This window comes from Ambystoma mexicanum, chromosome 11 (assembly GCF_040938575.1).
Source record: "Ambystoma mexicanum isolate Mex_15411 chromosome 11, UKY_AmexF1_1, whole genome shotgun sequence".
Classification (NCBI taxonomy): Eukaryota; Metazoa; Chordata; class Amphibia; order Caudata; family Ambystomatidae; genus Ambystoma; species Ambystoma mexicanum.
In genome coordinates, this window is record NC_090934.1 from 917,233,461 (window position 1) to 917,257,679 (window position 24,219).

Genomic DNA, 24,219 nt, shown 5'->3' on the forward strand with positions numbered 1-24,219 from the left:
CCATGTTTGCCGCACCTAGGCATGGATCTTAGGAGGTCCATGCAATGTATGCCCAGTGGTCAGATATCACAATTTGTATTTGCCTGTGAAAGGGCAAGTGCTTGACATAAGACAGGCTCAACCTGCTTCCCAAGCCAGAGGAACAAGCTATGCATCTTGTGGTCCTCTGCGAGGCATCTGCTTCTCCCTGAATCCAGGTTTCATCTGCTTGAAAGGTAATGAATTGATAACACTATTGTGTGCCTTCTGGGAAAGGCCTCCTCACTCAGAATGGCCTATGTGCTCTCTCCAGCAGGTAACATCAGCAAAGGTCTACCAAGTGTATTTCTTTTAGAGAGAGGCCTGGTTCACCATTGCTTCATCTAGACATTAGTGCAAAGCTCTTTGCTCAATACAAATGCAACACTTTCTAAACACCAGAGGATGCGTTAAGATAGTTTTATAAAAAACGTGAACTCACTCGGAGTTGTATGGCAATGTTACCCATACCATATATGTCTGCTAGCATCTGATATCTTTAACATTGTTTAAATATAGTGTTGTGAGTGTGTGATTAAATGTCCTTATGGGCCTTCAACCTGAAATATGCCTCTATATTTCCTTTGAAGGTCACCTGAAATCTACAAATATGTATTAAATTGTGTTTTATTTTTTTCTGGGCTTGATACAAACTATAGTTAAAATGTAAAAAGTGCTGTCACTTTGCAATGCAAGATCCAATCTTGATGCTGTGTGCAGGGTCTTTTTGATAGATTTTGACGGCATTTCTTTCTTTGATGATTCACGACATGTTACTTGAACCCTCAGTGGAGGCACAACATGGCACCTTTTCTCTAAGCCTAGGAGCTGCGAGTCTACTACAGTGGTGATGTGGCGCAGTATAAAAAAATTGGTAACATGTCGTGTATTGGTCTCATTTCATTGTTATGTTATGTGAAATAAATTCTCCTTATTTGTTTATGAGACTAAAAATGTCACCCGTTCATCGAGCCTTCCTTGCGTTTAGCCACTGGTGTTCCACCCAGCGCACGCTGAGATGTCAGACCTCCCCCCTAGGATTGCCGGTTTTATATATAGAATAGGTATCTGGTAGTACTAACCAGGAGCACTATTTAAAAGTAGTTAAACCTACAACATTATAACCCATCTGAATGGAAATCTTAACTACTTAATTTGTATTAAAAATGAATCCTTTTGCACGGAAATAACCTTTGCCATGAATGCTTTCCTGCAAACTCTTTGTTCAACGGTGGGGGCATGTCCGAATTTTGTCGATAAGACAGAGTCTAGCGAAACAAAAGGCGCGATGGCTGGAAGGGGGTGATGGGCGACCCCCCAGATCATTGTTCTTCTCCTGCCAAGCCATTACAAAAGGGGAGAGACCATATGCAAATCAGGCTTGGACCAAACTGCTTAGTCACATCCCTTCTGCACGAGACCACAAGCATCCCAAAACATTGACCATGCTGGAAAATGTGCCCCAAGGGATAGTTGCAAATGAGCAATAGACAGTATCTGGTCCTTGTCCCTGACAATGATATCAACGGACTCACAAGGTCATGACCTGCGGAGTCTAGTTCTGACTAATGCCATGCTCCTTCTGCAGCTATAAGTTAAGATTGGTCTAAGTAACTGCGTCAACTTCTCGCATCTGCTCTTGAGTGCACTGCGCCACCTTCCCTCGCTTCTTTGCCCCTGAGGCACTTATGTTTGAGATGTTCAGTATGGGATGCAGAGAGACAGGGACAAACAGATAGGTTCAAGTCATCGGGCCAAGCATGGAGGGCAATGTCACCACAAGTTACTTACCAATCCTCACATTCGTTGATGATCTTTTGCCCTGGAGCATGAAGCGTCCCATGTAGTTTGCAGTGGCAATGGCTCACCGGCACACATCCGGATCCAGTAAGGTCATCCACTACAGTTCCTGGAAAGAAAAGCAATGAAACCCTTAGTGGGAAGCTCTTACCATTCTGTGATTAGTGCATTATGGCTGTTATACAATGCACTCCTCTATAGTGTCCTACGACAATGGACAAACGTTGATTTCTTCTCCGACTGAGATCGGCCTGGACATCTCCGACTCACATTGTGAGGTAATATAGAGAAGACAGTGAGAACTATGTCTACACAGACAGACATTCCAAAAATGCACTGGGAAGAGCAGAAGAAATGCTCAGCTTTGCCCTTGAGGAAATGCTGGCACCAGCTGAAGTGACTGTAAAATGTGCCTGAAACCAGTTGAGCCATTTCACACAAGGGACAAACATGCAGCATTGCCCAGGAGGCACCCTGGAAAGGTAATTGACAACAGAGTCAATTCTGTATCATTGTATTTACCTTGGCAATATCTCTCCGACTTGTCATGCCAATAAAGTACGTGGAATGATATAGTAAAATGTTAACATTCCCAGTGCACGCCCCCTGCTTTTGCATGTGGTTCCAGGCATGAGTGACGGACACTCTGCTATTATGGCCGCCTCCTTTTCTAGTTCCAGAATGCCTTTTCCGGCATCAGTATACTCTCAAAGCAATCCACCAGTCTGATCTAATTTAAGAAACAGAAAACCTGTGGTCTAAATCGACCTGTCCTTGCTTTTAATTGCCACGCTACGAACTGAAGTGAAAAACATACCTATTCAAGACATAAGCACACATGTTCCAGACTAGGAAACCCATGTTCTAGATTCAGACTAGACATTACTAGCTATCACAATTATACGGTGTAAAGCTCATCTACATTATATTCTAGGTCACTTAGAATCAGGCTTCACTAGAACCAATTCCTAGTCCCAAGGCTGCCATGATCTTGCCTTAGGCTGCCTTATTCAAACCTCAGGATGCACTTGTCTACCTGAATCCTCTGTTCATTTGCAAAGAGAACTGCTGCACCAAAAGACTGAGGGGCACTTCACTGAACCCTTGGACTGCCACTGGCTCAACAGGGAAGAGATGGGGGGGGGGGGAGTCTCTGTGATTCTCTCTTGTAAAAGGCTGAAAAATCTCGCCCGAGTTTTTGACTCCACTGTTTACCTTAGTGCCCACTTCATATATTCCCAGACTACCCAGCTTTACCTTAAACAACCCTGGTCTTGCGACCGAGTTTCAAGCTAACATCCTCTGACGCTCTACAACTTCCTGTGAATTCATAGGATCTATGTGATTTTTTTGAATGTATTTCTCCTAATGGAGAAATAAACCACATTTTTTTAATGCGAGGGGAGACCCCCGTTCTCCCTAACCCTTCCCCACCCTAACTTATACCCTTATCCCACTTAATATGCCTTAGAGATATACCATTTCCCCTATATTTTTTGGGGAAATGGATTCATTTTTGGGGAAATGGATTATGTGAAATCACATATGGGGAAATGGTATTCGAATAAATCTATGCTAATGGAATTCATATCATATGGCTCCCTACGACATCCTATGGTCCCCTGTGGCTCCCCGTGGCTATGTATGCCTTCCTGTGACCGTCCTTGACTTCCTATTACACCCTTATGACTTCTTATGTCTTCTGAGAGACCTATTTGAGGATCAGACTCTACTGCTCTTGATTCAGGCTTTGACCCACTAGTTTCAGATGACCTCTCCTGACTTCACATTGTACCCAATGGATGATTCACTTGAATAACATGTTCTCATTCAGGAAAAGCCATTGAACTTTTTAGTCTTTGATTCTCCATCTTCGGGCCCTGCTGTTATAGACAAACCTGCTTTTTAAGCTTCATATTTCACAGTTCTACCATCAGCCTTCAGCATCCTCTGTTTTAGCCTCTGGCTTCTCACTTCTATTTCTACCCAACCATATTCTAAATGCCGGCACTCCGGCCTGGGTGAAGCTAGTGGTGGGGGAGGTAGGGAGCCAAACCCCCATTGAGCTGAGCCTAGGGAACAGTGGCAGCATGTACATTGGATACTGCCAGTGGCATGGATGCTAGCAGTGGCAAAAGCACCGGAGGCCTTTCTCAGCCTGGGTGCTGTGAGGTAGGAACATGGGGAGCTGCCACTGCACACTTTGTGTTTTTTTTGCTGTGGGGCAGGTGAGTAATGAACGGGACAGCCTGCCCTGTCATTTTATGCATGTGATGGCGAGGGGCACGAAAAGCTTCTACAAGTTGTTGCTTTTTTGGGGGGCAAAGGGGTTTCGTGGTGGGCTTGCAGCACCGAAAATGGTCAATTATCCACTTAAAGAGATGATGGAAAAAGGGCAAAGACCTCGACCATTAGAATCTTTAAGACTGATTCAACAGGAATCATACAAAAATGTCGACCTGGGAACTGCGATGGCCGAAAATGGCAACTTTTTTTTTTAACCCCCCCCCTTACACCACATATATATGTGGGGGGGTTAGAGTATAATATTAATATGGTGGGAGCGGGGGTCTCCCCCCGGATGTATATGTTGTGTCAATGGTTAAAAAAAAAAGTCGCCATTTTCGGCCATCGCAGTGATCACATAGATCCGATTCAACAGGCTTCTTTTCTTGCCTCCGGCCAAGGACTGGTTGTGAGGAGTGGGACAAGGAAATTGGGCCTACCCTCCAAGACCCCGCAAGGCAAAGGTAATACACTCGAATCAAGATCGAGCCAATCACTTGGTCTGAGTGGGGCCCAATCCTCTGGGCAAGCCCACATCTAGGTGTAGCCTACACTTCTGTGTTCTACCACGAGGCTCCTTTTCCGCTAGCTTCATACCCACTCATTGTTCTAGATGCGGAATGTGCTATTCACGGGCCAGCCGCCTCAGTTTTATTACTAGGACCCTTGTCTTAGCTGCACTCCTTCATGATCAGTCTGCGGACCCTTGTAATCTAGATGCTGACTCCCTTTATCTAACTGCAGATTCCAGCATTCGAGCTTCAGACTCTTCTGTGTTATTATAAGACTCCTTTCATTTAGCTGTAAACTCACAGGTTCAAAAAAGGACACCTTTCTAGATGCAGAGCCCCCTATTGTAGTTTTAATCTCCTCGGATCTAGGTACAGATTACTTTGATCAAGCTGTAGAATCCTTTGATCTAGATGGCGTTTTCATAGTCTAGATAAAATTCCCTTTGAGTAAGCTCCTGATCTAGCTGCAGACGCCGAGTTCTAGCCCGTGACCCCTTTGTTTCAGAGTCCAACTACTCTGTCGTATTTGGCAACTCCTCTGCTCCAGCTCCTGCGTTCAATCACTGTACTAGTGGGAAGCCCTCTGCCCTATACAGCACCTTCTTCAGTCTCACTGCTCGTCCTGATGCAAAGAAACCCCGAATCCTACTGTTCATCGCAAGCGGCACCGCTCCAGACTAGACCCCTCGTCTTCCTCTGCCTCCCCTCTATACCTCCCAACCTCACCCTTCGCCTTCTCCTCCTGCCCTTTCCTCAATGTAAATAGCACCTAGATACCCAAGGGTTTTGTGCGCTGCAATAAATGCAAAAAATAAATAAACAACTTCCTCTTCTGGATTTGGTCTTATCTGATGCTTCTCAGAATATTCTGTCTCAGAATATCTCCTTATCTGATGCTCCAGCAACACAAAGAGCAGTTTATGTGCCTAATGGTGTCAAATAATGTTGGCCAATACCTACAGCTCTAACTTTAAAATCACGCTCCTGAATCCCAGAGGAAAAAAATGTATTTGAAGAACGGGTGCAAATTTGCAGGGTAGATATTTTTCTACAGAAAGTGCAGATTTCTTATGAGAACAGACTTTCAAAATTCTATGGACATTTTTAAAACCACCTGCAGATTTTGTAATGTTTGAACAGTTCCAGCAGATTTCCCCTCAAAAACTATTACATTTTGTGCTTCGTAAAAGTATGAAAACATTTTCTGCATATTTTCTCAGTGTGTCCATGCATTTGAACAGCCTCGTTCATGGACAGCATGCCTAATTCACATTGAAACCCCCCAAAGTACAGGATACAACGCAACTGCACTATGATGTGGTTCTCACCATGTTGGAAAGATGCATACAGTGTGCCCCAAGAAACACGCCAAACTACAGGATAGCATGCATTGTGCCCCAATACACACGCCAAACTACAGGATAGCATGTAGTGTGCCCCATGACACATGCCAAACTACAGGATAGCATGCAGTGTGCCCCAAACTACAGGATAGCATGCAGTGTGCCCCAAACTACAGGATATAATGCAGTGTGCCCCATGACACACGCCAAACTACAGGATAGCATGCAGTGTGCCCCATGACACACGCCAAACTACAGGATAGCATGCAGTGTGCCCCATGACACACGCCAAACTACAGGATAGAATGCAGTGTGCCCCATGACACACGCCAAACTACAGGATAGCATGCATTGTGCCCCAATACACACGCCAAACTACAGGATAGCATGCAGTGTACCCCATGACACACGCCAAACTACAGGATAGCATGCAGTGTGCCCCATGACACACGCCAAACTACAGGATAGAATGCAGTGTGCCCCATGACACACGCCAAACTACAGGATAGCATGCATTGTGCCCCAATACACACGCCAAACTACAGGATAGCATGCAGTGTACCCCATGACACACGCCAATCTACAGGATAGCATGCAGTGTACCGCATGACACACGCCAAACTACAGGATAGCATGCAGTGTACCGCATGACACACGCCAAACTACAGGATGGAGACACAGCCGTGAGAAACCCTGCATCCACTTCACTGGGCCCACCTTCAGGGCAGAAGCAGCCGTCCATGTGATGTTCCTCGCAGAGGGAGCGGATCGCCTGGTGCGAGCAGGTGTTCATGCAGGGGGAACCGCTCTCCAGAAAGATCATATTCCTTGGGCATTGTTTGGCTGAAACACAAAAAGAGAAAATATTGCTGATTCATAGATGAAAATCCACTTTGCTTACAGGCTTAGTTGTCTGAACATTCTTAAAAGGGTCAAAGACACAGAGTTCGTAAACACGCAGCTTGTTTTAAAACTCATGCACTCACCTGAAAGAGGTTTGACTGCCACTTTCCCCCCCTTCATTTCAGCACCCCAAGCTAGCCGTGTCCTTTCCTGTTAGCTTTCAAGTGGAGTCTTCCAAGGTTCTAGCCTGTAAGCCTTAGTGTTCAAAATCGAACTCCTTCCCCTTCTGAATACCACTGACTACTGTAACTGCTACCTCGCCTATGCTAGCCCCCACATATCTAAGTATTCATTAACGGGCATACACAACGCTTTGGTTTAGGACAGGGGTCTGTATCCTTGGGCTCATCAGATGCTTTGGACTACATCTCCCATGACTCCTCACTATTGGCTATGCTGGCTACCAATGATGGGAGTTGTAGTCCAAAACCTCTGGATAGCCAAAGGTTGCAGACCCCTCGCTTAGGAAGATGCCTATCCTCCATCAGAGAATAAATTGCTGGACACTTCATGAAAGTAATATCTCCAAAAGAGAACTACTCTTTCTCAGCACTATAAAACAGCAACTTCACTCCTGATCAAACTCCTGCAGCCATTTTAGGTTGATCCATCACCTTAATTACAGCCAAGTTCAAAATCCTAGGTGTCACCTTCAAAATACTATCTGATGCTCGTGTTGTATCGGTTGGAAGCGTATCCCACTATTAACTCTACTTACTCCTCCTAACCCCCTTCATCCCCCATCAAATGAAATGGTAGCAGTGGGCCTTAACATGAAATCCTGCTTAATGACCACCAAATTTCTTCTGTCTCAGAATATCTCCTTATCCCAAATCCAAAAGGTGCCGAAAGCCACTGTCGGACAGCAAATCAGACAGAAACCATCGAACTTTGCCTTTGTAACCATGGGCCTCATTACAACTCTGGCGGTAGCGGTGCCAGCAAAACCGGAGTTGCATTTTTACCGGCACCCACGAATGGGCAAGAACCGGGTCATGCCGAGTTTGGCGGACCCGGTAATTGCCCATTTGCGGGTTCCCACAATAAGGGACTCCGCATCCCCATTCAGCCCCATAAGGCTGAATAGAAATGGGACGTCGGACGCACCGGCACCATTCAGAATGGTGCCGGTGAATCCAACATGGCTGTGCTCGTGGGTGGCACTCTGCCCGCCAGGTCAGACCTGGCGGGCCGACATGCACTCGCAAGTACATCTCTTAAAATGGCGGTCCAGGAACTACAGTACTGGCATTCTTACCGGTACAGTAGTTCCCGGACCACCTGGGTCGTAATGAGGCCCATGAATTCTAACCACTTCTTCCAAGACAATGCCCAGATCACCTGCATAGCCTCGTCCACCAATGCATATTCTGAAAAGCCTTAAAATACTCCAGCAATAAAACAGCGCTGTAATTCTTCTTAAATGTTCCACTTCCCCCCCACAACGCAAATGAAGGTGGGTGCTCTACAGTCCACACACCCCTTCTATAGCACACACTCTCTGTAGCCACCTCTCCTTTCCAAAGGAATTCTAAAAGTCACCTTTTCTGAATTTCCCATAGACCTCCCACTACTTCAAGCCAAAAGTCACTTCAGGAAAATCAGTTTGAAGAGCTGCACTTTCTAAGAAAAGACGTTTATCCATGCATTCATGCAGTGCTTTATTGGTAATTAGGGCAACCACTTTTGGCCTCTAAGATCTTTTAGGAAGACTTCATAAAATATGGAAGATGGATGTTGTGGTCTAAAACTGGCAGCCTACTTCATGTTTTCAGACACCCTACATTCTAGAGGCATACATGTCTTGAAAAGTTGAACTGGAAACTCATCTTTAATTTAAAGCAACACGTGTTTTGTGCCACAGAATTCAGCGGAGAGTCTATTTCGGAAGGTGTAAGGACTCAGAACAGTTTTGTTTTGTGGAGGAGCAACACTTTTCTAAACAGCACCATATTACGGAGCAACGCGATGGTGTGCCGGCTGCAATAGCGGCCCCACTTTAGTCGACTAGATGATATCCGAAGAATATATAATGTCTAACTGCAGCTTTGTGTATGAACCGTTTAGCGTTTTACCAATTTGCTCAAAGAGGGGTGCTCTCTGCAAGAACGGGTAGTTAGAGCCTCTCTTTCAGAACACAGCAGTGGCAATATCCATTAGCTATTGTGACGGTGCTACAATGACTCTTTGCCGACAGCGAGGAACAGAAGGCTTGGAGACACTATGAGGAATGTAGAAATGGGACTTTCATCTTGGTGCCAGAAGTGACCCGTACATGCAGGCACACCAGTGCTCCTTTTATGCCCACTTTGTAACACTTCCCCAATGTGATGTGGTCACATGGCGCGCGACGGCCACGGTAGGCCGTCGCGCGCACTTGGTAATAAAGGGGCTGGTCCCGCACCACGGCAGTGTGTGCCGGGAGCCCGATACAGCACATCCTGCGTCTGTGTGTTGCTTTCAGGGACGGGTTTGGCGAGGCCTGCATGTGGAGTCCCCAGGCTAAGCACAATCTAACACTGGCGACGAGGATTCAGCTGGGCAGGGGAAAGGCACTCCGACGCTAGATACAGTCTCCGGTGACCTGACGACGCCTGTCAGATGCATTCCTATTCGCTGTAGGGCAAAAACCTCCATTTTGTGCTCCCAACGGTAGCGGCTCCACCCTTGGAGTGCTCGTGCACTATGTGGGACATTTTTGGAACCCATAATCCATGTCTACCAGGCAAAAGACTGCCTGCAGATCCACACGGCCCCATTAAAAAAAAAGTTGTTCTCTCCTCAAATATTTTTTTTTTCCACATCCCTACTGAATTTGGTCAAAAGTAGAGGTGGCATACTGAAACTGAGGCACTGACCCACACTATAGCATTCTGGACCCCGCTGACAACAGAGCGGATACACCAAAGCAGCTGTCTATACCCTGCCAGCTCCTAAGTACATCAATAGGTGCAAGCTGCTGCCTCCACTCAGGGAAGAGGTGCCTGTGCGAACTGCGACCATGAGTGAGGAGGAAGATCAACAGGCAGCTGGACAAGATGCTGCAAAACCCCCTCAGGGGAGAAGAACCCCACATCAACAAGATACACTTGCCCAGATGCCGGAATTCAATACCTCTGGTAACCCTTCCAGTCTGGGACCGAAATGGGTGCTTTGGATAGAAAAGCTAGACATGTACCTTAGTGCAACCGGCGAGACTGATGATGAGACCAAAATAGCGACCCTTATCTACTCCTCTGGGTCCACTTGATTTTCAAGTCCCTCACTCCCATCAAAGACTCATATCAGGTGGCACTGCCTCAAGGAACACTTCCTGCCATTGGCAAACCAGGACTACGAAAGGTTTGGTATGTGCGCTGCCAAGCAGAAGCAGGAAGAATACCTCAAGCAATTCTATGGCATGCTCTGACATTTGGCAGCGATGTGTGCATGGGAGAATGAAAAGGGCATGGTAAGAAACCAACTGATACAAGGGTGCGCTTCAGGGAAACTGCGACACCAGGTGCTGCGTGAGCCAGGACTGATGCTTGCCCGCATATTGGAAATGGGCAAATCATATGAACTGACAGAAAGCCGCGCCACCAAAATGGACGCTGCAGTCCGGTCACTTAAACTGGAGGACGTTTGCGTGATGGGACGGCAATAAGGCGCTGGTCCAGCAATACCTCGGTGGAACGCAAGGAGAACCGAAAACATGATGCCGGGCACCAAGTGTGGCTACGTCCTTCCGCACGCAGGGGAGTGCCCAGCAAGGGGAAGAGTATGTGGACAATGCAGAGCAGCGGGTCACTTCATGAGAATGTGCAAAGCCCCCACACCCATGACCATCCCCAGAGGACCAAGTCGGACGCCCAGTGAGATTCCGAGGTGACAGGTGCAAGAGGCAGTAGTTGAAGAAGAGGCAGCAGGTCAAGAGCTGGCAGAAGAAGAGGAGGAGGAAGAGGAGATCTTTTTCATCTCCAGCATAGATTCCATGAAAACAAAAAAAAGAGACAACCCGTGTGCACAGTGTCTGTGGAGGGAGCAAAGATGCCGGCACTCGTAGATACAGGAGCACCAGTATGCGTCACGGCAACTGTCGCTACGAAGCCCTCCCGTGGCCCCCAACTCTGTCCAAAGCCCAGGTGAATATTTTCACATTTGGCGGCACCCAACCAATACCTCTCAAAGGTGTGTTCATCACCAAAGTGGCCCATGAAGGAAAGGAAATCAAAGCCAAATTCTTCATCGCAAACATAAGTACTCACTCATTACTGAGCTGGGCAGCAGTAGAGGTCCTAGGGATCATTCATTTAGCCTTTGGTGTATATGCTGAGGACATCAACGAAGTAAATGAGAAATTGAAAATGGTGTTCTAAGGCATTGGCAAGCTGCAGGGTGAACCCATGAAGCTACACATTGATGAAACAGTCCGCCCAACTGCACTAAAACACTGTTGGATTCCTTTCCACCCCGGAAAGCAGGTAGAGTTGGAACTACAAAACCTGGTAAGACTAGACATCATTGAAAGAATGGGAGGATCCACTTCATGGGTCTCCCCCATCGTCAGTGCGAGCAAACCAAAGCAACCAGGGTCGGTACGTATTTGTGTCGACATGAGACTTCCGAATCAGGCCATCAGGAGAGAACGACACATTACCCCGACTCTTGATGACATGGTGGGTGAACTACAGGGTGCTTGAGTATTTTCAAAGCTAGATCTGCGGTCCGGGTACCATTAACTGGAACTCCACCCGAATTTGTGTTACAACACCACCTTCACAACCCAACAAGGCCGCTATCAATACAAATGTTTAAACTTTGGGATTTCTTCTGCACCTGAAGTATTCCAGAACTTATTGGATGACTCAAAAAAACATTAGAGAAGATTCAACTCCTCAGGCTCACTCTCCACCATGAGAAGTGCAAGTTCCTGAAGAACAGCATAGAGTTATTTGGGTTCATATTTCTTGAAAACGGCATAACCCCGTACCCGCAGAAAATTCGAGACATCCAAGAGGCGAGCCCGTCAGGAAATGTGTCAGAAATTAGAAGCTTCCAAAGGATGGTGACATACTGCAGTCGCTTCATCCAAAACTTGGCAACCCCTCAGAGTGCTCACGAGAAAGGACACAGTGTGGAAGTGGACCGCGATAGTGCAGAATGCCTTGGAAGCCATCAAAATGGCTTTCACTGGAAAGGAAACCATGCCCTTCTTCAACCTGCGAAACAAGTCGGAGATCATTGTTGACGCCAGCCCTGTTGGATTGGGAGCAGTCCTGTCACAACAAGACGCGCAAGGACAGAAGAGACCGATAGAATACGCCGGCAAAGCACTAACAAATATGGAACAACGCTACTTCCAAATCGAAAGAGAAACACTAGCTGTCCTATGGGGATGCTAGCACTTTAACATTTACATCGTAGGCAAACCTATAACTGTTGTGACCGACCACACACCGCTACTGCCCATCATGACGGGGTCCTCGTCCAAACTGCCCCAGAGAATCGAAAGCTGGATGCTTGCACTGATGGAGTGCGGGCTAAGCCTGACGTACAGGCCTGGGACCCACAATCCAGGAAACTACCTCTCGCATCACCCAAGGTACCGAACAAAGTGTGAACAAAGTGTGGCCGGAGAACATGGGTGCAATAGCGCTCTCCATTCAAGAGGTGGCAGACGCATCAAACTGGGATAGTTGTTTCAAATTGGTCAAAGCAGCCATGACCAGTGGTGACTGGAAGGCCATCTTGCCCAGCCCACAAGGAGCACAGCAAGAGCTAGAGCAGCTGCGGCGGGTGCGAAACGAACTATAAACAAACGAAGAAGGGCTCATTTTACGAGGAAGCAAGTTGGTGATCCCACAGGCGCTGGTGGAAAGAGCCATTAAACTAGCACACTGTGGCCATCAGGGAACAGCCAAAACCATGCTATGTTTAAAGGTGTGGTTTCCAAGCCTTGAGGCAAAGGTGGACAGGTTTGTCGCAAACTGTATCTGGTATCAAGCAGCAGCCCCAGACAACAAAGATCCCCGGACAGAGTCCATGCCTCGCAGCGGCTGGCCATGGGACGTTGTACATGCAGATTATTGGTGAACAGGCCATGGGATGAACTTCCTAGTGTTGAAGAACAGTGGTCTAGGTACCCAAAGGTTGAGCTAGTTGAATCCACATCCTTTGACCAAGTTGTGCAGGTAATGAAGAACATTTTTTCAACCTACAGCTTCCCCAGAGTTATAGGCTCAGACAACAGGCCCCCATTTCAAAGAGAGAGCTTCGCAGAATTTCTGAAAGAATGTGGAATCACCCCCCGAAAAGTCACACCAGTTTGGCCCTGGGGAGGCCGAACATTTTATGAGAACATTTGATAAGGTGGTCCGCATTCCACAGGGCCAAGGCAAAACGTTGAGGAGGACCCTTTACCAATTCCTGCAGGAATACAGATTTACGCCTCACCACTCCACAGGAGTGGCCTCAGCAGAGCCACTACTCTGGAGATGCCCAAGAGAGCTCATCCCAGAGATAGAGAGCTGACAGCCGGGGACCTTCAACAATGAGAGAACAGCAGAGGATCGGAGGATCAACAATAAAGGTGAAAGCCTCCGACTGCACCTCAAGCCTCCAGACATAGCCATAGGAGACACAGTACTATTGCTAAATCGACACCCAGAGGGGAAATCATCTCTCGCCTATGAGCTCTGCCCCATGGGTGTTGTCCAAGTCAAGAGTTTGATGGTGATCGCAGCAGATCAAAGAGGGACAGTGACTCGAAACTCCAGTTTCTTCCGAAAGATTAGTGAAAATAAGGGAATAGGAAAACAGGATGACGAGATACTCCTGACCAGAACCTCAGGAGCAGAGGCAAGACCAGGAGACATGTGGGAAAATGAGATGCTGATGCCAGCCGGGATCGAAGACCACGCCACAGGGGAGGCAGGCGAAAGCAGATACGGCAGCCGAGACAACAGGAGGTGCCCCACACGATTCAAAGACTACATAATGGGTGAATAAGCTCGACCTTAGAGGGTCAAGATGAAGCCAACCGATATTGCCCACGTTGGGCCAGAATCAGTAGGCTATGTTACCATGTTTACTAAGTTAAGGCTGTTATGTTTAAACTGTCAACAATGAAGAAAAGTATTTCATTAGTTCGTTATGAAAAAGGAGGAATGTGATGCGGTCACGTGGCACGCGACGGCCACGTTAAGCTGTTGCACGCAGTTAGTAATAAAAGGGGTGGTCCAGCACCACGTGCGCCCGGTAGCCGGATACAGCAGGACCTGCGTCTGTGTGTTCCTTTCAAGGACGGGTGGGGCGAGGCCTGCCTGTGGGAGTCCCCTGGCTAAGCACAATCTAACACCCACCACTCCTCAGCCAAGCTCAGAAAGGCTGGAAGGCTTTTGACAGGGAGACCGTTTTGTATGCAGCATTCACACAGAGCTCAATATCGGGCCTGAGCGTGACCTACGCTGCCATTTACGAACACAGTGCAGAGGCGAGGAGACTCCGCGTTTGCAGAGCTGGCCATCCACGCACACTGCAGAATGCGGAACTAGCGCCGGGAAGGCACCTGCCTAACCTTTCCGAGCAGCATTATGTAACCCACTGATAGCTTCACCCAACTTAACTTGAACAGGGAAACAATTCCCTAAATCGGCGTAATCCCCACAGGAATGCATTAAGGCTGCAGGTAACTGGAGAGGAACGTGCAAGACATTGTAATTCAGTACATGCACATTAGTGCGCCTTTGCTGACCCAGAGACGTAGAAAGTAATACAATCTGAGCGGAGAACTGCGACCAGCAGCAGTGAGCGCGAGCTCTGCTTTTCTCCTGTTGATCACCATAGTATGCTACGCACACGGCGCCAGTGTGAGCGCCCCCTGCTTTTCAGAGCTATGAACTGCAACGTTTTACTTAGATGGGGAGGGTTGCATAGAACTGCATTGTCAGGTGGTGGGCTTGATATGCTTCTGGTTTCTGTTTAATACTGTCTTGATTTTGCTTAACCATACATGATTTTGTACTAGAATCGATGCTGACAATCTGGTCAATTCATACACCACAAATCCTGGGGGGAAACTTGATTGACTTGCAATGCTCAGTCCGTACCCTATGTTATCCTCAAAGGCTTATTTTCACTAAAAAGAGGGACGTGCTACACTTCTGACAGGTGAGCAAATGCTACTTGAACAGTAGGCTATGGACCGCAGGCTGAGCCAAGGGATTCGACTAACAGGATTCCCCCCTCACTGTATAGGTAGGGGCTAGTGATCAGCCCTACCTTTAATACTTTGCTCGCAGTGGTGACGATTAAGAGGCGGGTGCTCAGACCCAAACAATGCTGCCCATTCAGAAAGTGGTCAGACCCCGCTCATGTGGATCTGGTGCATACTGACACCAGCAAACCAGTGGCGAATGCCATGGACAATGTGTGAGGGGTTTTGTTTTGTGGCCAATATTACACCTGCAAGCCTTGCCTTTCAGCTCTAATGCAGCCTCAAAGAAGCTTACCCTTTGGCTTTGACACAAGGAGTGCATATATACATCTTAATATAGGAAGAGGCAATTAATCCTGCATCCTTAAACACACACAAAGTGCCCAGGCATGCCCAGGTAAACATTTTTGCTCCTGGCACCCTTGTCCCTTGGATGATGTAGGGTGAGAGGGCATTTGAAAGGTCCTAGCAAGCCCTAGTGATGGTAGCTGCTCACCTCAGGTACCAAGGCATGCCGGATCTTTGATGTACTTTCTTTGACATTTGAAAAGTGATACATTCTGTCTATATTTTCCTCAGGGGACTGAAGATGGTGGGGCTACACAGAGAAAGCGAAGGCCTCAAACCATGGCTTAATGCATAGATCAGCAAGAGAGCCCGCCCGAGGCTGTTCTGCTGCAAGGGAGCGATTTGGAGCCTCTGGGCTGAGGGCAACCTCTGAGTGAACTTCAAGAGAAATGGCAATGGTCTCGTGTAAAGAATACCAATGCAGAAACCAACACTGGTTTAATCGATGGTGAAGCCATTCTTGGCTGTCTGACTGGACTGGGAACAGCTGGAAGGCAACTGGAGCTTTTATTGCCGATTTACCACCTGCTCATTCTGAATTACTGTGAAAGTCCTCAAGGAAGCCTCTCAAGCCAAGTCTGTTCTTCAGCCCTCTTCAGAGGCTGCCAATCTGGAGGGGTGGATTATGGGAAGTAATTCCAAAAAAGCTTATCCACCATTTCAGATGGCCCTAACCGCCTCCCACCCTTCAGACCACAAAATAACTCCAAGATATGTATGTTCCCAAGAGCCCATGACAGATACCTTCTATGAATGCTATTCTACAAACTAGACTCGAGTTAAGGGTAAATCAGTAGTGGTGCATGAAGACTTTCACGCGACCACCAAAATTGGGCATTTGTATTTATTGGAAAAAGGGACATCATGTCAATCAGAAACGAGGCTCACGGGCTGGCAATGCAGATCACAGAGGCAGTCCCGGGCGAGGGTGCCTTTACACCAGGTTGGAGCATCTGCGAGTGATATGCATGGAGGGATGTGCACCAGGCACACTAACAAGAGACAGGCATAAGAAGCCTAAACAAAGGAGGCCTACAGCCAGTAGCGGGTGTCCTGTTCACTTATGGCACGCTGCTTCTCATGCACGCACTGCCATTGCTGAGCCTGGAGACTTGGTCCCTACACATATACACATCTGCCATCTCGACCTGGCAGCCTCCTGTCCAGAGGTTTTGGAGGAAGTGTGAAAGTCATCATCATGACAGCAGCAGAAGAGTGGAGTGCTTAGGCGTCTGTGCAGTTCTGCAGAATGGAAAACCAAGTGAGCTCAGTTGTGAGTAAAGCTGGCATCTGAAGATTCAGTGCTGTTATTGGGCCTCAGAGAAAGATCCTCTCAGTAAAGGATGCTTTTATTTGTCACCTCTATTAAGGACGACAATGTGCGCAATGAGATCTGAATACAGGTTTAGCCAGGATGCCTTTAAATCTCTAGCTTTCTTTGAATTTATCCTTTTTTTTATATGAAAAATGGCATTCTGAGTTTCCGTATCCTGCATAAGTCGGTGAACCCCAGCACAGGTTGCCAGCTTCCCGAAACAGACATGGACCTGACTCCTACTAACCTAGCTGCATCTCAGAGCACCTTCTAGCCCTAGCTGCCAGTTTGCATGTGTTCTTGCCAGAGACTTGCACATCGATTTATGTTAACTATATCACAAATCACAGAAGAAATAAGGACAGGTCAACAGACATTCATTTTAACAGAAGGTTTATTCCTGGAATGATGCATGTGTTTCAGGCAAATGGGGCGGGGTTCAGAAAAAGTATCAATTTGGCCACTCATAGAACTCCTGCCCGGCGAGAAAAAAGAAAATAAGAAGTGTAGGTGAATTATAAAAGATCTGCCACATACTCAGGCCAGCCGTCTCTACGCAGAGACAATGGTGAGCCTGGAGACCGCGCCTCGTCCTCTCTGTGAGCGGTGACCAGGAAATGGGTAGCTCAAGACATTAGAAGAGGAGATTTAATTGCAAACTTGTTTTGTGTCTGCCTTGGCCAGGCCCAGTGTTGCTGCTTGAAGGCCTTTTCAGGAAGCAGAGTTATCCAGATACAATCACAGTAACAAGCCCATCTCATATTAAGCAATGGACCTTGAATGTTAGGATGCTAATCCTGGAAGGACACACTGGCCCCCGCATAGCAGGGTAGGAGATATGTCAAGGGAAGCCTGGGGGGTAGTCTGGTCTATCTGTGAAGGAAGACCTCATGCCTCTGGAGAAATGTGGCTGGATTGTGAGAGGCATATAGGAATACATAGGAGGGCAGCACTAACATTTAGAAGCAAAGAATGTACTTTGTATTGGCGAGGGTGTCTGTAAAAGGGTACCCCAATCAGAAGGAGAGAGCTCAACGGGATCAGGCAAATACCAAGGGTGAGCTGGCATTTTCTTGCAAGGGGAATGGGAGTGAGGTGGCATCTGCTTCCTCTCCATTCCGCTAGGGGGTACCAGCAGTGATTAAACTGACTTGGAGTTGCCATGCCATCCCCAACCTGCCCACCTGGACAGCTTGACACTCTGACGGCTCGTGTGTGTTGTGCAGCCTTTGCATGGGGTAGAGAACATGCCAGTTTCAAGTACAAGAAAGAGAGGCGGTGGACTGGAGGAAGGCCCAAAGAATTAAGATGGGACTTTCACCTAGAAGCTTAACTTCCTTGCTGCCCATAATAAGCATAGACTGGTCTGAAGGTCTTTAACATAGTGGCATGAATGGCAGCCAACCATCATTGCGTGCTATCAACCACATAGGTAAGTTCTTCAGCAAAGGTACCCTCAACCATGCTGAGCAACAACAGAGCCAGTCCTAGGAAGTCATGAGGCTTGGAGGCGAGTGAGGGAAACCCTCAGAGAAATAAGGACAGTGGTACTTACGACAGAATTGGTCCGTCCTCCAGTTTCCTGGTCGCCCGCCGGCATGGGAGCACTGCCGGGAGTACTCTGAGATAGTGCTGCAGAGGCAGAAGGTGTCCCGGTCCCTGTCGCAGGCACACATGTCTTCCATGCAGGCCTGCACAAAAGTCTCCAGAGGCAGGCGGGATTGGCAGTCTGCAAAGGCCGGCAGGTTGAGAAGGTCTTCGCATTCTTGGCGCTATAAGAAAGAATCCAGACCACAGATCAGGGTGATATACCAATTCCAGCAGAGTATGTTATATGCAGGCATAAAGACAAGGGCACAAGGGCCTGTAGTCAGTCCCCGAAGGGCAGCTTGCGCAACCGGATGATGTTTGATGTAGAATCTTGACCCTGGGATGTGCATGAAGTGCCATTATATGTCTGAAATGCACTGGACCATAATAAGCATGCACGGCCCTGGCCTTGCAGTTCTATTTAGCCCCATGCTTACGTTTGGGAAACACCCAAATCGATTGGAAAAAAAATTGTCGTATGGAACATTTGGCCGAATTCGGCCAGTACTCAAAGGACAAAGCCCAAAATACTGAACATGAGGAGCGGGAGTTGCGGGGATGTCCCCTGCCCTTCCCCCCCCATGTTCGGTATTATGGGTTTTGGGGTTGTGGGTGTGTCCCCTGCTTCTATGAAATTGGAAGCAGGGACCCAAAAAAATTAAAAAGGGACCCTGCGGCGTCAGATCCGACCCATGTTAGACGAACGGTACTGACGCTGCAGGGATACAGGAGAAGCGGCAGCGGGCAGCGAAAAGGTAAGTAGGGGGGTTTGGACAACAGCCAAATTTGGGTTGTTTTGCCGAAGTAAAAACTGATTGGCGGCGAAATCACTACGGTCAATTCCGCTGCGATTGTTTTTACCTTGGTAAAACAACCTAAATCCTACCTTTGATCGCATTGAAGCCTGAACCCCAAGTAAACAGTGAATGAATCCATTGCGTGGTCACCACTTAGTTCCTGCTCCAATTGCATTCGTGTTTTAAAAGGGGGGGTATGCCATTCACCTGGTGGCACACTGCCCACTGGATTGAGTACAGAACTGAGCACTCGATGTGAGTAATTCAGGCATCCACCATTGGAGAGCAATTCACTGGGCATTTGGTTGATGAGGCAAACCCATTAGAGTGACTAGGGTTACTGGTCAACGGTTGAGGTCACAAGGCTTAGGATTATTGTTCGAGGAGCGGAAGTACGGACTTACATGTTGGCTGCAGATTGTCTCGGTGCCCTGAGTCTCTTCTGCGTCTGCACATTCATAGTTTGGCCTGTTAACCCGCTGCAGGTTCCCGAAGGTGATGGGGCTGTATTGCTGGTCTATAAAGGGTCAAGTCAGAGAAAGTCTGCATTTAAAATGTACGTATGCACGTAGAGGATTTAAAAGCAAAACATTTTTCAGAGCAGTAGTAGCCAACACGTGAAACATCCATCACAGGTTCAGAGAGAAAACGGAGACAGAAAACCAGGGACGTCATTTAGGGGTCACCAGGGGTCGCAACTGCGACCTCTGAGGTCTCCCTTGCGACCCCTGTGGTCTGTGTCTTGTTTTATTTTTTGTAATGCAAGCTCCTGGGCTGTGGCTCTTTACTTATGGGGTTGCTAGCTTTCTTGTTCAGGCCCCTTAAAAATAAGAACAGGAGGGCCACAAGTCTAACACTTTCAGCACTGACCCTATATGTCTTTCTGGAATTCTATACAATAATTGCTAGACTCATTAAATGTTTATTTCAGGTTCACTTCAGGGGGTAAGTCTCTGATTTAGTCTTTTCTTAAACGCCTCACTCAGCCTTTCATCATTCTGAGGTCGATAAATGAGTACCAACACAGGTTGGGTGATATTGGGTGTATATTTTTTCTATATAAAGCGCTTAAACGTAAGTGCTATATAATAACACAACATTATCATTTGATCATGGACGTCTGCTTGCATACACAGTAATTTGGTAATATGGGCCTATACACACTGATCTTAATGATACATATGGCGACATCACATAGTGATATCGTATATTTTTCGTAGTGTACAATGCTATGTGATGCCACTTCCTGTTTTGTCAACGGATGAAATGTCGTGTTCCATCACCACCCGCAATATTATTTTGGGGTGGGGGTCAAATGACATCACTTCCTATGATGTCATCAGGGGGTCAAGGGTCGTGTGATGTCACTTCCGCTACCCCTGGCATTTTGGTGAAATGACGTCCCTGCAGAAAACAGCATGTAAGGGGTTCCTCGTGCTAAATTCAACATATTAAAGAACAGTTTGAGTCATAGGTGCATCACGCAAATCGGCATATACCTCATACACCCCATCATTCACGTCTTACGCCATGGTAACCACCTCCTCCACCCAGGTCACCAATGTCTTCCTGACTCCCTTCACAACACTATTGCATTTTACCATAATCCACTTGCCACGGTCTACTCCCTTCCTCATTGCTGCTGCTTTTATTTTTCCCATCTCTTCCCATTCCACTACCCAATTTGATAGTATTCCTTGCTTGTGTTCTCTAAATGCCTATGATATGAACTTCGCTCTGTTCTCCTGTGTCCTATTTCATCGCCCCTCACCTAGTTTCTCCTTCCCATAAACTTATTTTGTGGCCTTGTCTTGTTATGTGGTGGTCTTTACCCTCAAACACTTTTTTCCATCTTTCTGTTGTCTTTGACAAACTGCACGTTATCATTGGCCTCTGATCAACCCCCCCCCACCCACACCCCACTCTCTTGCACTCAACTACGTTCCCAATTTTGCAACCCTCCCTGGTGCTATTATCCCACTTTAACCTTGAACACAAACAAGTGGAGTAGACTGTATAGGGCTACATTCCTGTCTGCAACAATTCTAAGTGTTGAGTAACGTCTACTTTGCTGCTGCAACTAGGTCACTCAAGTGTACTTCTACTGGTAGACAGGGGCAGCCTGGCCTATAGGGAACTCTGGAGATTTCCCTGCAGGCCTCTGCATCCTCAACCTCTTTTGTGTGGTATTTCCAAATGTGCTCATAGAAAAAGCATTGGGCTTGCTGAACATGTGTAATATGGGGCCACTTTGAACATTATTTCCAGGGCCTCTTTTTGATCCCAGTAATTATTTCCAGGGCCTTCTTTGGTCCCCATTCCACCCCTGCTAGCAGACGACTTCCCAAGATGACTGCTTAGCAAAAAGATGAGACCTCAAAAGTTGTGCAACATTTAAGGTCCCACCTGTACGTGAACCACTTATCCCTTGCTCGTCCCTTTGTCTTTTCTGTCCCCGAGGCATTGCCAAACATGTCGGTTTCAGCTCACCCACAATGGCCTCCATCTACTTACTCTCTGAGATAAACTCATTGTAGAGCTGCAGCCCATTGTAGTCTCCACAAAGTCCACAGGTGTGGTTGTTAAACTTCGCGTCTAGCTCCAGCTGTGTTGAAAAGGACACACAAATTAAGAAAGGGCATAGTAAAATGGAAGATATTGTCAGGGGGAAGTTTGAAGAAAATCCCCCATGTGCCACACTAGTCCTTGGTGAAAGACTGCAAAGATAACGGAAGAAACCAATAATAGCCAGACGTGTTCCATACCTTAGGAAAGCGTGACAGTGAAGAACCACTCTCTGTGGCCATGTATGCATTTTATAAAGCCTCGTTGTCACCAGGCGTAGGTGGCCCACAGGAGCAGCCTACGGCTAAAGGGCAACCAGTACAATGGTCAGATCCTAAACAAGTATCTCATATATTCCCACCTGTCCCATAAACGAACTTACAGACTCAGTACTTCTTGAGTTGCAGAAGAGCCATGGTGACCCCTGAAGCCCAATATAGGATTGCAGGGAAATAAGACAGCTGGTCCCCCAAAACAAGAAGACCTCTGGACTGAAGAATGCATCACAAAAAGAGCTGCTGCTACACAGTGTCTCCATCCTCAAGCTTGACCTTTCTGATGTACAGCCACTGAATGGGACTTCCTAAGTATTCCTTCTTGTGGTAGAGTGTGGGCAGAATTATATGTATAATACTTATCCCACGTGTGGTGGGAACTGGTCTCTTCAGCTCGATATCACTGTTATGAAATTAACGTTTGTGCAGGATGTCTTTGTTTCTAGAAATAGGTCAACTTTTCAAGCAAAGGTGTAATTTGGGCAAGTTGTACTAATTTAGAAAAGTACCAAATGATAATGTTGTGGACTTCATGTGTGGTGTGCCGGTAACGCTGTGGGTGTGGTCTTCACGTCTGGCATGCCGGTAATGCTGTGGGAGTGGTCTTCACTTGTGTCATGTCGGTAATTCTGTGGGTGTGGGTGTGGTCTTCACCTGTGGCGTGCCGGTAATGCTGTGGGTGTGGTCTTCACGTGTGGCGTGCAGGTAATTCTGTGGGAGTGGTCTTCACGTGTGGTGTGCCGGTAATGCTGTGGGAGTGGTCTTCACTTGTGTCATGTCGGTAATTCTGTGGGTGTGGGTGTGGTCTTCACCTGTGGCGTGCCGGTAATGCTGTGGGTGTGGTCTTCACGTGTGGCGTGCAGGTAATTCTGTGGGAGTGGTCTTCACGTGTGTCATGCAGGTAATGCTGTGGGAGTTCTCTAATTTGAACTGTCCATAATGGTGGCACCGTGGGAGTGGCTTTGATTGAGATCTGTGGGCTTCCGCAGGTCGTCCAAATGATTTTTCAAAGAAATATGTGTCCTACTGACAGCAAATTGCCTAAGGATTAACATAAGGATTGCTGGCTTCCTGTAGAATGGTCGGCTCTTCCTAATTCTTGATTACAAATGGATTCAGCCAACTCATGATTGGAGGACAAAAACATTCAATTCTCCTTTCACTTTGCTATCTGTGGTCAAGGGCGAGGACACATCGGTCCTCTCGCAGCTCAGGTTTCTAAAGAATCCACAGAAAAATATCGAATCATCATACAGCATTTCTGAAGGGATTTGGGGAGCATCAGTCAACTCTCTGTCTAGGAGTAAAGTTCAGAGAAAGCTCAAGGTGATTCGGCGTGTACATCAGTGGTCACCTACACTGCCCACTGTATTCCAGAATGGAAAATGTCTTCCAGGTATGTACCTTCCCATACTTCTAGGGTATTCTGAGGACTTGGCTTAGCCACTTCAACCCTTTTCCCGGACCCTTTTATGGAGACCATTTTGTGGAGACACACTTCATTCACATCAGGCTCCATCTACGTCAGCATTGACTCACTCCTCTGCCATGTGGCTTGCCACCAGTAGTGCTACAGAGAAGATACAATGTCTTCCGCAAGGGGCCATTTTATACGTACTATGCTTTCCGTGCCACCATTACATAAAACCAAAACATGCACACCTATCAAATATGATACGCACCATAACCGCATCTTCGTGGTTCCACATCAAGACCAGGCCCACCTTGGCGTAGACCTTAATATAGGCATCGTTTTTATCTATCAGGACCCCGAAGCTGTAGTATGGCGTCTTGGCACTGAGGAGGAAAATCAGAGGTGGCATGAGACATTACAGCATAACAGCGACTGGCACGCTGTTAATGCAAAAATAAAGAAAATATGAATGTGTGGAACGCCTAGCCTTTGTTTTCTCAAAAAACATTTTCATTAACATAGCGCAAAGGCAGAGGGTCACAGGTACAGCCCAAATCAAAACATACAATAGGGAAAACCTTCCCCCGGAATCCAACCCATCATACGACAGAACTCTTCCATGTGTTAATATCCCCGCAAAAATATTGCCATTAAAAATATTGCTATATTTTTGCAGCAATATTTAGACATTGAACCTGCGGGGGACACCCCCGCAAATCCCGCATTATTTTTAAAGGAACGGGGTACACCCCTGCAATCCCCACTCCTAAAAACCCCAAAAATGATCCCCCAAAAATATTGTCTATGGCCATTCCAGACGACCATATATACGGCGATATTTTTGGTGGGGATAATA

At 47.2% G+C, this 24,219-nt stretch overlaps 1 protein-coding gene across 1 annotated transcript in view; it reads right to left on the bottom strand.

Moving 5' to 3' along the window:
* MUC2 (mucin 2, oligomeric mucus/gel-forming) overlaps positions 1 to 24,219 on the bottom strand; it is a 210,788-nt gene that overhangs the window by 171,048 nt on the left and 15,521 nt on the right. Inside the window, exons 3-8 of the mRNA XM_069625392.1 lie at positions 23,632 to 23,746; positions 21,624 to 21,714; positions 19,514 to 19,626; positions 18,278 to 18,494; positions 6,677 to 6,802; positions 1,810 to 1,927 (exon numbers count right to left, since the gene is read on the bottom strand). Coding sequence (XP_069481493.1) covers positions 1,810 to 1,927; positions 6,677 to 6,802; positions 18,278 to 18,494; positions 19,514 to 19,626; positions 21,624 to 21,714; positions 23,632 to 23,746 — 780 coding nt within the window. The remainder of the gene's footprint in view (positions 1 to 1,809; positions 1,928 to 6,676; positions 6,803 to 18,277; positions 18,495 to 19,513; positions 19,627 to 21,623; positions 21,715 to 23,631; positions 23,747 to 24,219) is intronic.